This window comes from Mesitornis unicolor, unplaced genomic scaffold (assembly GCF_000695765.1).
Source record: "Mesitornis unicolor isolate BGI_N332 unplaced genomic scaffold, ASM69576v1 scaffold7672, whole genome shotgun sequence".
NCBI classification, from domain to species: domain Eukaryota; kingdom Metazoa; phylum Chordata; class Aves; order Mesitornithiformes; family Mesitornithidae; genus Mesitornis; species Mesitornis unicolor.
In genome coordinates, this window is record NW_010168432.1 from 72,195 (window position 1) to 88,566 (window position 16,372).

Below are 16,372 nucleotides of genomic sequence, written 5' to 3' on the forward strand. Positions count from 1 at the left end.
ATGTGATAATACAAACAATTCTGCTGACTTGAAGAGCACTTAAAAAACCATCAAACTCACAGTAAATAGCAGGACTACACCATTGGTTAAAAAAAAAAAAAAAAAGAGGAAACACTGCTCTCCCCCAGCAATACATCACTAAACAAAGCACAAAAATCCTCAGAAACGCCTCAAAATTCTGCTGAGATGGTATTCATATAAGACTGACACACGTGCTAAAGGGAAGTCAGTTGATTATCAGCCAATACAAGCTTACCTGTTTAAGTGCTTTCTTTGTGTGCTGCTGGAAGGAAGATACTAGCTTGCTCTGCACCGGTGCATTACTAAGGCTTGAATCGCGATTGGAAGACATTTCTTCAGATGTCTGCTTTGGGCAAACTTTATAAAAAGAAAGAAAAAAGAAATCAGAATGCTGTTATGTGGGTTATCTTCCCTCTATCTTGGAAAGTCCTGAGGACACACAAAAAATGGCAAGTGCCTGGAAAACAAAAAGCTTGCTCTAAGAAATTCAACTAATCTTGAGGTCCAGATGAGGTGAAAATCTGGTCACGTTCTAAATAAATGCATTGCTTCACAGATAACTGTACCTCACCATACCCTTTCTATACAGTTCTGGAGGCCTTGCATATTTTGCCTTTCAGGTCCTGAAAGGTAACTGAAATAGTTTAACCATGGTTTTCACAAAGAAGCTAGACAAACATTGTGTCCCTCACTGTGAGATTTTTAATGGATTATTATGTGTCTAAACATGTATTTTATACAAGAGACACTGGTGACCCTGTGTTCTAGAAATATTTATAACTATGTAACTTCATGCCAGATTGTGATGGCTTCTTAGGAGCCAGACTCATCTATTTTATAACTACTTCTTGGTAAAGCTAAGAACACACACTTTCCTGTTTAACGGGTAGACTGGAATATCTTGCAAAGAGGAATTCTGGTCTCTCAGGTAATACACACTGCTACTTGTCAGCCTACTAAATAATACATGTTTTAATGAACAAATACAACAGTACTTGCATTAAACAGCCTCTTGAATACATGTCGTGTGAGACACAGAAAAAGTCTCCTGGTTAAAAATAAAAGGAAATACAATGAATCATTTTAAAGAAACAGCTTTATTAAACAGATATGGAAGCTGTGAAAATAGCTGGAGGATTCCATTAGACTTGGTAGTCAGCAAGCTTGACTAAAAGGGCTGTGAAAACCTTTCCACCTTTGCATTACTATCACTCTCACTAGTGTCCTAAGACAGCCCAGCTAAAACAGCAGTAACATGTATCCAGAAATTAAGCAGCTTTTTTTCCATTCTCCTCTGCTGACTCAATTCAAGTCTGTCTTGCAGCGCTGCTCACAGCTGGTGTGTGTTGCCATACCTTCTCTATAATGCTCTGCAGCTGTACATAGTTTTCCAAGGTTTGCCGTGCTTTGCACACCTACCAGAACACTCTGAAGAGACTGAAAGCAGCTGCACAGACACGTGCCAGAAATCATTTTACCCAGTGTTTCTGTTTGCCTTTGGTTTTCTCCCCCTATCCTTCAGTCGGATGAGCAGACACCTGAAGTTCCATTCTAGCTCTCCTGCCTTTAGTAAGGTTCCACAGAAAAAATATTTTAATGATTTTTTTTTTCTTTGGGTTTGGATTAAAAGAAGATAGAACAGACACAATTCAGTTATCAATAATTAATGGCCATCATACAATGCATGTGATATTAAACATTTGTTTTCATACTCAAAGAAAAAATAATTAATACTTACCTTGAAAACAGAGAACACATTCTGTTTTATGGCATCAGCGTTACGTAAAATTATAATTACATCAGTATTACGAAAATTATAATTTTCATACTAGATTAAAATTTTTCATTAGCAGATAAAACAAATCCTATTTTGTTACAAGATTTAGAACTGATATTTGTCACTTTTTTTCCCCTTATACTTGAAAGATTTGTCAAAATATACAAAGAAGCTGCAACACAAAACTGTTTCTGAGTTTACAGCATCACCTGGTTTGGATCAATCTTTTCCACATGATGAACAAAGCTTACTATCAAAAAAGACAACTTAAAGGAGCAGCAAAGTGTCAGCAGAAAACAAACAATAGATGGTTTATATAATCTAAATCACTGCAATAGCTAACCTCCTGAGACAAAGAACACCTACACCAAAATAAAAACTTGACATTTTATATTACCCAGTTTTTCTCTTTTCTTTTAAAGAGAATATTTTTGCTGTTTTCTGGCAAAAAACCTAACCTAGGTGATAAACCTAACTATCTAGTAAGAGATGTCATTGCCTTTGCTCCAAAAGTAAAAGACACAAACATTAAAAATCTAAATGCATTATTTTATATAATTGCTTAATGACTTAGGCTATTCACTTGATTAGCAAAAAATAATAATAAAACTGAGATAGGCTTTATTTAGACGATAAATAAGATATTTTTTCCAAAACTATATGAACTTCTGTAGGAAATGAAATACAAATATGAGACAACATATAAACATATTCTTTAAAACATGTTCTGCTACTTAGTGATTAAAATCAATGTGTGCTAAAACCTCACTGTACTACAATGCCTGTGACCACAGAAAATGGTATTTATTTATTTGTTCATTTATAGAGATAAATTCCAACTGCTTTTCTCTGAATGAGTCAGAAGTAAGAAAAGGAGAAGTTATTACAGAAGAATATATGTTTGAAGTGAACATTGACGATCCTACCGAAAAAACCTATGCCTTAAGAACCAAGCAGTCATTTCTGCTATAGAAACCAAAGAACACAGTAAAAAAAAACAGATTCAAGAAAAGCCAGTGATCTTTGTACATACATGCAACTTTGGAAAGCTGCAACTACTCTGTCCATATGCACTGAAGATGCGTGAATATTATCAGATCCATGTTCGCTTGAAAAGCTTTATCAGAAAAGAATGCTAAAAGTAAACTGACTGCTCGGGAGGAAAAAATAACCCTGAAAAAACACAACAGATGAAGGAAAAATATTTGGGTAGCAGATAAAGAGGATTCACCATTATTGCTACAGTAGAAAAAGAGAACAAGAGCAGTTTTAAGCCTACAGGAGGCATTTCCATTTAGTGTAGAATAATTAGGCTCCATTCTTTAAATCGGCTTCTTCAAGGGCCAGGACTGAGTGAAGAAATAAAGCAAAAAGCAACTATTAAGCCATAAACTGTGAGGTTATGAGCTGGAAGAGCAGCTGGGTTTCTGAAGATAAGACCTCCTCACGGAGTGTTCAGACAGTGTTAACATGAATGATAGAATTAGAATTACTTAGCAAAAAAAGCACGTTAAAAATGTTTCCATTTAAAATAACTTCAGCTTTTCCATTTTTCCAAGACCAGTTTTGTTAATTATTATGAAAGGCTATTGTTTCTAAAAATCAGCAATGCTATCTTTTAATTTGAAATTTTATAGGCTATCAATGTGATTTTTTTATTACCTTTTACCTTCCATGCCCAAGAAATATGATACCTACATAAAATGTATTAGAAGACATGTCTCTACAAAGAAACAATTTTAATAGGAATACAACTTAAAATTATTCTGTCTCACTGCCACTGAAAGTTATTAGGAATAATTATAAACAGATTTATATAACTAGATGGACAGAAAAGTTCCTGAAGTTCTTTAAGGGGCTTATTTTCCCAAATTAAATAGCACAATTAATTCCAATTTCAGACAGACCATATTGATTTAAAGTCAAACCAGCAAAATCAACAGAGAACACAGCAGATGAGATGGTTTGTTTACTAATGGCCACATTACAAAACACAGATTAATATTGCTACCATATGCTAAAGACTAGAGTCTACCTCAAGCATAAAACGTATGCACATGCTCTGGAGATATGAAACTTCACAGAGAACTCCCTTAGGAAAACATACACACAAAATCTCTCTCTAAAATATCCATAAAATTCAATATTTTCTTTGGGTGACACAGATCTATACCTGTATTGACATAAATGGTCACGCTTTGCCAACACAGATGTATCAAGTAATTCACCTCCGTCACTCTTTGATCTCTGGGGCCCAACTCGCAAAATCTGAACAATTCAGAACTCGACTGTTGCCATCAGCTCTTGAAAACGAAAACCAGTTTGGGAGTTAGTTAATTGTACAAGTTTGCCAATGCAAGCAAAACCAGATGCATATATCAAGGGCACTACTGTGACTGTAATATTCTTTTTGAAAATCAATACTAGCACTGTGAAATCATAAGTAATATTGAATAGCATTTTTTGGAAAAAGACATCAAATACCATATCAGCTTGGTAGCTTGCACTGAATCCCATTACGTTCTCGGCATGCTTTTGAGCCCAAACATTTCAGAGACCTTTGAAAACTGTGAATCCTTATTCCAAAGGAAGTCAACATTTTCCACTAAAAATATACAGCCTGTCATCACTAAGCCACCAACTTCTTAGGCCTCATTAACTCTACTGTACAGCAAAAAAAAAAAAAAAAAGCAGATGAGAAAGATCTCTCCCTCAAGCTTCACATTATCTTCTCTCATTCCTACGAGTCCCCTCCAGTGGCAATGAAACAAACCAGTTCAAATTTGATCCTGTATACAGTATTTTTATTTGTAGCTACTTGCAGGGAGATGAAAAAAAAACCCCATCAAAACAAATAAAAAAGTTAAAAACTGTCTCTTTTTGATGTGTCAACCAAAACTCTGGATGTTCAAGCTGCTATTCTATTACCATCCTTCTGTTTTTAGAAGGGCCTATCCCACCTCCAGGTGTTGCCCTGTGCAACAGACATATTCCACAGAATCATCCAATATTATTCCTAGGAGACAAGATGCTAAGGGTAACAGGCTTCCCTGGATTGCCAGAAATTCCATTCCTGAAAAGAAACTGAACACCTAAATGTGGACTTAGTTTTCAAATAATGGTGAATATTCATTCCTCACTACAGGAATTATCCTAGTGGCTTCCTGGTCCAAAAACACAAGGTCTTTGTGTAGCAGTTGCAAAGACAAAATTTCAGGATTCAGCATGAATCTGATCCTCTCTCATTCATCATTTCATCTAGTATCTCTAAGAAAACTGCCTAAGAAATTAATTCTGCCATTTCATGTTTGCAATTGAAGAACTCAGAGTTTTAGCAAGTGCTGAAAACCCAAGTATCTTAGTAGGAGACATATGCTGCTGATATTTGAGCAAAGATCAGAACCTATGCTTAGGGTGGGACTGGAGAGGGAAGCCATGCTATCGTAGGAATTGCTGCCTGCTTCACGGTTACATCATTGTGCATTCCACTGGCTTGCGTGAAGGCAATTTTTAATCAGCTGCTCTCTGTGGCTGATGGATTAGCCCTGGTTTCAGAAACCCTAGGGACAAATGCTTTTTGAGAACAGAACATCCTATTGATGGGCAAAAGGATATTATAGTCATCATTTTGCCAGGCAACAGTAACCGGGATTTTAATTCTTTTACCGACTGTATCTTTACATGTTCCCCCTGTATTTGAGGGAAATTGAATTTGGAAAAAGACATGAGACTTCTAGAGAGCTCCTACAGAAATCCCATTCCAAACAAAATCAACTGAATAAAGAGATTCTTTAACACATGCCGCCTTTGGAAAGACTGGGGAAAGAAAGATTTCTCCACAGCATCTGAAAATCCTGGGGTGTGGCCACTCCAGTTGACAGTTTAGCAATAGTGATGTGGATTAACAGGTTTCACCAAGTCGTGTTTATAGCTGTGAGGAATTTTTATATTAGTATGCTAATAAAATTGCTCAGTAGCCTACATTTATACTAGGGAAAATGTGCCTGCTGGGGAATAATGTGATTCTTCTCTGTTTGAGTGTCAGCTGGTACATTTTACTCCAAAAGCTGGAGACTATCATCTAAAAGCCCACAGACAGACTGAGGCTGTGGTTAGGGTTTCATCCTCCTTAAAGTGGCACTTTTTAAACTGTTGCTAAACAATTTCTGATCACTCTGTCAGAACTGAGCCTTCTGGACTCTACCACAGTGGAAACAAAAGCAAATAAAAATGCAGTCAATTGGGCAATTAAGAATACAATGTGCAAGCAATGTCCATCCTCATAATATCACACATACTAAGACTGAAAGGAGACATTAACTATTGACCTTTTCTAAAACACAAGACAGAGCATTTCATAAAGCTTTTTTTCATAGTGAATTAAACGTTACTTTTATGCCACAGAATAGTTTCCTGGAAAGAAAAAAAATCCCAGCTTTAGTGTGAAAAGTTTAATTGATACACATTTTGTTAGATTTGGTCTGCTAGGCCAAATATTTTCTATAGAAATACCTTTTCTCAAATATTTACAAACCTATCAAGTCTCTAACTCATCTTCCATAAACTAACTAGACTGTCCTTATTAAATTTCCTTGAGCAAGGGAGGTATTGGTTTACTCGGGAGTTCTCATATGTCTTTTCTGAATCCTTTTCTACCTTTTTAAAATTCTTTCTTACCGCTATAATACACTAGTAATAATTTAACTAGTGCTATACCCAAAGGAAACACTATGCCTATATTCTTTAATCAGTACTACCAGAATTATAGTCCAAGAACTGCATTGAACTAATTAGCAAAAGCATCTCATTCGTGTTCAATTAATTTTCTATTGTGATCCTTAAATGCTTTTCAGATTTACTGATTTATTGAATATATGTTTCCTTTGCAGAAATGCGACATTTTTTCTTCACTTTAAAGTCTAAAAATATTCATGTTGTTGAACTGTAATCATTTACGAGGCAATCAAGAAGGGTCTCAACATTATTATTACCAATGAATTTAATCAAGAAGGATTTTATACTTCTCAAAAAGTATTGACAAAGATATTGAATGAAGAGTGGTCAAATCATATCCTCAAGAGAACAGCAGAAATACCTACTGTGCATGGTGGTACCTATGCCTTTGCAGATCTAATAATTTGTAATTTTCAATACACTTGAAACTGGTTGCATTTCTTGACATGGTGCTATTTTTAAGCAAAGCATTCTACACTGGAAATAACTTGTAGAATTCTACATATGTATCAATAGATACATTTAACAACAAAACTTTCAGTCTCAAGAAAAGTTATTATCAAACATGTTTGGCAAAACTATGTTCTGTATCAGCTGACTGATACAAGATATGCTGTCTTCAACTCCTTACTGATCATATCCAGCATTGGCCTTTCTATAGGCATTGTAGACTCACTATTGCCACCCCATTTACACCTTTTAAATATATCTGCTGCACAACATTAAAAAAAAAAGTAAAATGTCTTGTTTTCAGGAAGTTAAGTTTATCGTAGTTTTCCAAGATTTGTTAAAGATGAAATATGATGGAAAGTTCTCAGCTTTAAAAACAATCCAGGTGTAATTTACTGCTCTACCCCAAATATTTTAAAATGTTCAATTTTAGCAGGTGCTCTTTTATGTCCCCAGAAGTGCTAGAATTATTTTTAATACTCTAAACTGTGAAAATAGTATGCAGCCTCATCCCAGTCAAAACCCAGCAATTTTCTACTTCTGGCATTCTGGCATTCTTATTTACATCCTACCACTCCTAAATAATTGCCAGGCTTTTCCCATTATTTTGGTTTGTTTATAACAAGTAACATCAACTTTTGCTTTCCTATCTGTAACTGTATTTACACTGATTTTCACTGCTGTATTCTTCCTGTGACTTAGGCAAGTGTATATCAGCAAACTGTCTGATTATCAGACAGGAATTGCTGAAGAACTACAAAGATGTATGTTCACTTACACATGCAGCTTGCTACACAAGCATAAAACCATCGCATATGTAGAGTCCGTTAACTTATAGACATAATATATCAAAGAAAATGAAGAATTAGAGCCATTAAATAATTCTTGAATTTTGTTTTCCCTCTTCAAAACTTCACCACTAGACCCACAACAACCTGTCTTAAGTTGCTTGAACCGTTACTCCTCTCATTGAGCATTTAGTGATTTTTCAATGCTACCAGCAAGGCATACTGAAATAGCAGATCAGTCCTGTGCAGGCGCAGCTCGGAAACTAAGTAACTTGCTCAAGATCAAAAAGGAAGTCTGTAGCAGAACAACAAAATAAGCTGAGCCTTTTTGGGTCCTAGCTGTAAACAGGACACCATCTCACCGTATAGAAAGTGAGCCAAAACAGTAGGCTGCAGTCCAGTGGTGGGACAGGTTGCGAGGGGGCAGCAAAACAGAAGAACTGATCAAGTAAAGGTTTATTTCGGATGTCCTGGGAAGCTTGATTTTTGTATAAAGCGTTCACTTTATAAGCATTATATGAGAGTAATTTCAATTATAAGAATATTAATTTATATTACATGACTGAAGAACTATGTTTGCTTTACAAGCAATTATTAGCCCTCAAAAACCAAAATTCTTTCTAAGGTTGCCATTTTCAAGTTCTTGCAATGTTTCAGTTTGTCATTATCGCAGAGAAAAAAAAATGCACAGGATTTGATACTTCAAAATGTCTTTCTGTCAACACGACACCCAGGAGAATCTCTGCCTTAAAGAAAAACATATGAACCTTTTTCCCGTGCCCAGGACTCTACTGAGGGACTGACCCCACACGCACACACTGAAATCAGTGAGAACCCTCTCTGACAGCTGCAAGGCTGAAGCCCAGTTAAGGCAAATTACTCTTTAGTAGTGGGGCCTAAAACAAAAAAAAAATTGTAAGCCAAAAAATTACCTACTTAAAGCATTATTCATTGTCTTTACAAATCTAAGTCAAATAAAGGCACTTGGTGTTCCTGATTTCTTTATAAGGCCAAAACAAGAGAGTCACTCAAAAACAGTTCCACCGAGTACATTTTTATACGATAATAACGATAAACAAATGATACTTTTTTTTTTCCCAAAATATGCCCTCTAATATTGAAATTAAAACACCTACCACCATTTTCTTCTCCATTATTATTGTTTGTCTCAGCCATTTCAGTGCCATCTAACTCGGATTCGCATCCTAAATCCAATGTTCCATCAGTTGGGCATGTTGATTCTTCTTTCTACAGTTAAAAAAGAAAATTAAAATTAACAAGGAAAAAATCAATTATGATTCTGCTGCATCTCCAAAAATAGATTACTGCCATGTACTCTCATGCTTACATTACAAAAAACAGATTAAATTAAAATATGCTTATGAGTTACTTCAGAGAAAGACAGAAAACCAGACCTTTATGAAACAACTTACAAAGCAAAAACAAAAAGCTACTTTGTGAAGTCATAACATACTTCTTTTTCTTAAAAAAAAGTCAAATAAAATGCAAGATCTTACACTTCTTTTTTTTAACAGAAACAGACTTGTTTGGCTGTTAAAAATCCTAGTTTTCCAGTTGAGTGTCCACAACGCTGCAGCAAAACACAAATCCTTTAATGTTTCTTTTCTGCCTTTGCCTGTTTCCTGAATTCAAATAGCTGAAGCAACCTAGAGCTCACAAGCATGGGAGTGATTGTGAATACCTGGATTTGTGCCAAGAATATCTCCCGATTTAAAGAAAAATAACAGCATTTGTTTTAGTAAATTAGGAAATGGAGTTTCTGAAAACTATTAATTTAATCACAGATACAGAATTTTTAGTTACCAGGAGCAAGCACATCTATATAGTTTTATATTTTTTAAACCTTTACATCAAATAAGTCTGTCATAAATTACACGGGATCCTTCCCCTGAGCCCAAAATCTTAATTGACTACATTTAGACTGCCAAACATATAATCTCTCTTTCTTGTTTCTCACTTCTGCCTCACATTCCTCCACTCCTATTGTGAATGCCCTCTGAGTTTGATCATGTACAGCAAGAAAAAAATTCCACTCACAGAAAATAAGAGGAAAAAAAATAGAAATAGCATAAGGGCATAATTCTATCACTGTAATTATATTCCTTCTCAAAAGCAATGATGCAATCTGTAAATTAAAATCTGATTTATATTAGACTTGCAAATAATTTTGCACCATTCAAAAATCAAACATTAATACAAATATTTAATGAGAAAGTCAGTGATCCTCTTGAGCTCACTGCTTATAAAACAAAGGCCTTTCTGTGAACAACTCTGAAAAAGCAGCATTTTAGCTAAGCGACATGTTTTTTATACCATATGCCAAATTCAAGAGCATGTATATGCTTTCTAGGATAAAAGATTCAATGTTTACTTTCATTATAAATCCTTTTAAAAGACATCTGAAAGCAGTTAGAAGGACTATCAGGTCATTTCCTCTCCAAAGAATCTAATCTGTTTACCTTTCTATCTATTGAGACATTCATAAAATGGATTAATAGCGCTGTGTACTTTTCATATACAACATTTAAACTTACTTTGAGAGCGTAGAGTCCTGACTTCCCGGGGATTTTGAAGAATGTTCCATCACCTACACGAGTGTTAGTATGAAGCATTGCATTCAGGCAAGCTAATGGAGAGGTTCCACTGAAAAATAAGATTGTGCAGTCCAAGATTGAATGCTTCTTGTAAAACTATTCCCTCAGTCTATTTTTTTAAAACTCATGCTTGCATGGCTTTTTTTTTCCCTTTTTTTTTTTTTTTTTTTTTTTTAATTCTCTCAACCCTGAAAACATCTACATTACAATAACAGGCCAGTTTCAAACTTAATCATATGCATCTGTCCCCTAGGCTCGAGGCAAAAAGTCTGTGAATTATAATTATGCTTTTCTTCGTACAGCAACCAGCTCCACATTCTAAAAGAACCAAAGTCCAAATATTTATGTGAAATTACTTCGCAAATAACACCATGAAGTCTCATTTTTAAAATGTTACAGACAATGTAGCTGCTGCACATGAATGATCAAAACAGCGCCAAGTTCAAGGGCAGCTGCATCCCATAGGATGAAAGGCAACAAAGGAATAAGAAGGAGCCCAGGAAGAACACATTTAAAATTAAAAGTGATATATAGTTAAGCCTTATTCTCGTTTAACATGGTCAGCATGCATTACTATACACAAATACAAGCACATTTGTACCTTCAATGAAGCACTATCTTTTTGAATTAGAGTAGTTTTAGAGATTAAGAGATTGACCTACTCAAGGTAGTAATTGTAACACCACTGTGGAATGCATTTAGATTTAGAAAGAAACACAACACGTTAAGAAAAAAAAAGAGTAATTGTACAGAGATGTCTTTCTATTATATGCGTGTTTACATCAGAAAGAGAAAGCAAGTATTTCTACCCTAGCTACACTTACAGTATTCTGAAAAGTTGATCTAAGAAATGGTGGGGAAGAAAGCAGTCATAAATTGCTTTATTCCATTTTCATGTAAAAATCTAAGTACAAGATTTATAGATGTACTATCACATCTTTGTCCCCATTTACTGACTAATGTACACGGTGTACTCGGGGATTGAATCTGAAACTGTGCTTCTTCCCTGGGGTCCCCAGCCTGCATGCACGCTTATCTTTAGCCACGTAAATATATTCCACTTGGTTAAGTGGAACAATGCCTGTGCATCAAATTAAGTGTGTTGCTAAGTATTTCAGGATTAATTATATACTCAACTGTAAACCAGGAACAGGGCTTCAAAAGTCCATCAGAAACTACCATTCTTTATTACGCGGTATTATAACACAACATCCAATCTTTACTGAAAATTGCATGACTGATCTTTTTTTTATAAATCAAATGGGACTGATATTGTCATCTTTCATATGATGATGCATTCTGTTGATTTCCATGGCTCTGTTACAACAAAATTCATCCTTACTGTATGTGTATTAATTTAATGGCAAGATGGATAGTGTTGCAATCGCTCTTTGGATAGAAATTAAACTACAAGGTGTCCTCAGGACAGGAAGTCCTGTCCAATATGATTTATTTACTACTAGTCACCTAATATATCACATTACTACCCCTGAATCAAAAAGTACAGCTAAAAATGCTGCTTGTTGATAAGCACATCAGATATTTAGCAGATATCTATTTTATGAGTATTTGAAATATAATAATGCAACATGAAAATTCTGACAAGTATTTGTTGTTTTTTTTTTCCCTTGCAAATAAAACTAATTCCACATCTGGTTTTGATAGAATACTGTAACAGAGTACAAAACTAAATATGGTAGAAATATAACAATACTGCTAGCAGTAGCACAGAAAACATTAAGAGATTTCATTGAGTTTAACGATTACTAAAAACAGTTTTGGACTAAGTAGGATGCTTCTCTTTACACGTTTTCCATACTGTATTAAAGTTTGACAAGCAAAGACACAAAGCATTTAATAGAGCAGTTCAAGTTGCATAATATCTTCCATATGTTACCATACATAACGTGAAGCAATTTCAACTCTCACAGTCTTGGATCTTTTTAGTGAAATATTATCACAGATCAAGACTTTCTCTGTGAGATAGAAAGAACTTGCTGACTCTGCAGTGGAAGATAAACTCTGTATCAACAAGAAACAAAACAGTGTGTGTGTGTATGCACAGTTTGTATCCTTCTCCTACTCCAATGCAGATATTCTGGATTCCACACTTATTTTTCAATATCATTACCCAATTAAAATGATACAAGACGAATGAACCCAAAAGAGAGGATCTGGCAATATCTCATGACCACTACTGTGCTCACAGCAGATATCTTAATCTTCAAAGCCTGGCCAACTGGCAAGTGGACAATAGAAACTACTCTCTGACTTACAAAGAAATTTGTATCAGCTACCGAGCCAAGAAGTACTTTAACTACTGTTATGTTTGTTTCAAACAGATATCTTCAATTCCTAAATAGTTTGGCACACAACCAAAGGGCCACATCCACCCTTCTTGAAAGCTGGGGATGTATATAATGAGCACAAAACAAATCACTCATACTTAAGTTGCAAACGAAATAATTATCTGGGCACCGTGGAGTGGGATTTATTTAGAGCTAGCAGCTCAAACTGAAATTCCATGGTGCCCTTTATCACTGCTATTTTGACTCACATGAACCAATGACTTGCCTATTCTTCTGTCAGCACAGGCATCCTTAGAACACTGTATTAAAACGACCAAACGTTACCCACAAGGGATGCTGGAAGTCCTTGCAGTACACGCTATCGCAACACACAGGGAGGCGGTTAGAAAAGCCAGCAATCAAAGATTCCATGATGCAGACTGATGTCTGAATCACAGAGCAGTTTCTGAGGGATCCATACGACTTATCGCGTGCTTTCTAAATTCTCCTACAGCCCAAGGACATATTTGTTCTGCTCAGAGCTGCTGGCGTGTATTAATACAGCAGCCAAGGACTGCCAAATGCAAGGCTGAGTATCTTTGAATGTCAAAAATGGTACAGTTTGACCTAAGCTCTTGAAACCCTCCAAATCAGTTCAACTTTGATTCAGTTAAATCAGATTGGATGCAATAATATTCTACTTTGTAACTTGATATCTGTGAATTATTAGAGCCATAACGTACTTTAAAGCAATATGCTGCAAGTTTTATTGCCATAGTCTACACGCGAGGAATATGTTTACCATTTACAGCCTTCAGATGCAGAACTTCCATACTATTTATCATCTTTTGAGGGAGATTGCTTGAAACTAGTGTGGTATTCTATAAGTCATTCATACATGGGAGTCACCCTCTGTAGCAGTATGTCTTTAAGATTGATCATTTTCTGCTTCTGTGTTTATTATATATACATTTATATACATACACAAGTAGTATACCCATCATGCACACTTTCAAAAAGGTTTTTAAAAAATGAGAAATTACTTACTTTCTGGAAAGATGATATGAAGTCACAACAACCAGCAACATAGAAAAGACAGAGAATTACTGATTAGCCTTCCAATAGAAAATGTTAATACAATTCGAGCATTTAAAAGACATCAGGCATTTCAACATTGCATAAATGCTCTTCCCCAGAATCACTATAGGTTGGTAGCAATCAATGCATCCTTCTAAATATAATCACAATATTTCTGTACATTAACAAAGCAAGCTTCTCACCCCAATTCCCCCAGTGAAAAGTATCTCCAATATTTTGTGATTCTGGGCTCCCTCTACTGGTCATGCAGCCCGTGTTACCCGAATTGAAATACTGGACTACACCACCTACACACATAGCTCTGCAAAAACACGCAGGCGAAGTACAGATTTCTGTTACTGTCTCACCTGCCACCCTCCCCAAAGCCCTTCAAAAATCTGTAAAAACACCAGCAAAAACACTATTTATTTTTATGTTTTAAACTTCTCAAACACACAATTTCATCAGAAAAACCTTGAAAACTTCTATACTTATACTTTTAATTCTAATTGTCTTTGCTAGACTGCTGGCCAAGAAAAAAGACATTATTACCTTGGCAACAAAAATGTTTTAAATATTGAAAATAACTGACTAAAGCCAATCTGTCCAGACATGATAGTGTAGCAGAGAGCAAAAGTTTCCTGACACTATGAAGACAAAGCACCTGGGGTCCTACAGCAGGCAGCATCTCAGCCACTTAGCCCCCCTGCACGTAGTAGCCCCCTCCCAGAGCTTCCAAGGCTCCTGCTATGTTCCCAGCTCAAATAGCGACTGCTGTAAGAGTAGCATTTAGCTATCGTAAATGTGATCAGTATTTATTCATTTGAAATCATCTGCTCATTTTATACATATTCATAAATAGTCATGAGGGAGCAACAATTTTTACTGACTGCTGGGAAAAAAGTAAAACCAAAAGGCTTCAGAACTAATTTCTAGACCTGATATGAAGTCACACAGAATAAAATATGCTTGAAGTGCATGTAAAGTTACACCAGTTTGGGAGGGTTTGCAAGTTCCCTGGAAGAAAGAACCTAAAGTCAGAAATACCATGATGAACTGGAGATAGCATTTAAAATCAATATGAAATTCATTCAAAATAAATACTAAGTACAATACAGTGGAATGTGAAATAAAATCCAGAAATGCATATTTTCATGGCAAGTCCAAAGGACTGACACCAGCACAGTGAAATGGATCAGAAGGTAACAGCACCAGCAACTCTTTGTGTCAACTGGATTGTTGGCTGAGAGGTATACAAGGTGAATGTTCTCATTTCTCTACTGCCAGTGGATACCTGTCAAATTCTGGGTCTATTTAAAGAGAAATGTAGGCAAAAAGACTAAAGAAGAACAAGTGTGATAGCAGGTAAAGAAAATAAGACTAATGAGGGAAGGATGTAGAAAACGCATTTGCGTGGTCCAGAAAACATAAGAGTTAAGAAGGTGTAACTGTAATTTTTCAGAAAAATGTAAAAGGTTGTTGGAAGTCAATGGAGATAAATGTTCTTCAGGGCCACTGGGGGAAGAAAAAGAAAGTTCGTAGAGAGTCTAAAAGTGTGAATGCAGCTGTTGTTTTAATCAACACCAGAACAGAGCAGGGAGGTTTGTAAAATGACCTCCATCAGAAGATCAAACACGCACCGGTCCTAGCTGGTACCTATACTGGAACCTGTCCCAGTGTTAGTGTTTGTAGTGAATGATCTCTTGAGCATGTGTCCAGCACTGTATCCTAGAATTCTTCATCTCCTTAATAAATCAAAATTTTGTTTAGTCCTGAGGTTAACCATATACCATAAGTATACCTTTTCCAACATATCCAGCAGTCAGAAATGCTGGAGAATTGATTAAATGCCTAGATGGGCACTGCTTGCTGAAGTGTTTCATAAAGCAATGCATGCAGTGTTGGATGCCCAGTGTGACGAAGCCAATGAAGCAGCTTCCCCCCAGTCTTCCAGGAGCCGTGTGCCTGTGGTTTTGCTATCATGTGCGAGCAAAATGACTGAACTTGCCTTACAAGATTGTAACCGTGACCTAGCTTGGGAGTGACACCCAAAACCACCAGGAAGCTAAGCAGCAATACCAAAACAAGAAGACAGTTGTCCTGGATATCAAGAAGACAGGCAAACTGCAGCTGACCCCACAGCCATGCTTGTCTGAGCTGGCAGAGCTGCAGTAGCCCTTAGTGCTGGGGCTGAGGGCAGCTCCTCCAGCCCAGGCTCGCAAGGAGGAACCAGGAGAGGTCCAGGGAACAGGAGACTGAAAAAAGCCCCAGACATTTTACTGTAGTCCAGTTGCAGATGCACAGCATCTTCCCTTGGCACAGAGGGACGTAAAGAGCAGAGTAAATGGCTGAACACAATGCTGGTAAGTGCAAGATTTCCTGCCAATCGTCTACAAACTTTTCAGCAATAAAAGCTTCAAGTTTCTTGAAACAAATCAAATCACATGATGATGAAGTCTCCACTGTCTTCCCTGGTTATTTTTTAGATCCCCATATGGGAAGAACACAAGCGGTATATTTGCTTTCTCATCCAATGTTAAATACAGACCATGTGTTCCAGGTAAAATTTAATTCAGAATCATCCTTCTTTCAATAGACAGCAAAATCATGGACTAAACATGT

The 16,372-nt window shown here is 36.2% G+C and overlaps 1 protein-coding gene across 1 annotated transcript in view; it reads right to left on the minus strand.

Moving 5' to 3' along the window:
- Positions 1 to 10,434, minus strand: part of LOC104536410 (putative Polycomb group protein ASXL3) — a gene marked incomplete at its 5' end in the record, with an annotated part of 68,606 nt that extends 58,172 nt beyond the window's left edge. Inside the window, 3 exon segments of the mRNA XM_010179005.1 lie at positions 257 to 378; positions 8,907 to 9,018; positions 10,326 to 10,434. Of these exon segments, the coding sequence (XP_010177307.1) occupies positions 257 to 378; positions 8,907 to 9,018; positions 10,326 to 10,434 (343 nt within the window).
- Positions 10,435 to 16,372: the final 5,938 nt, after the last annotated feature.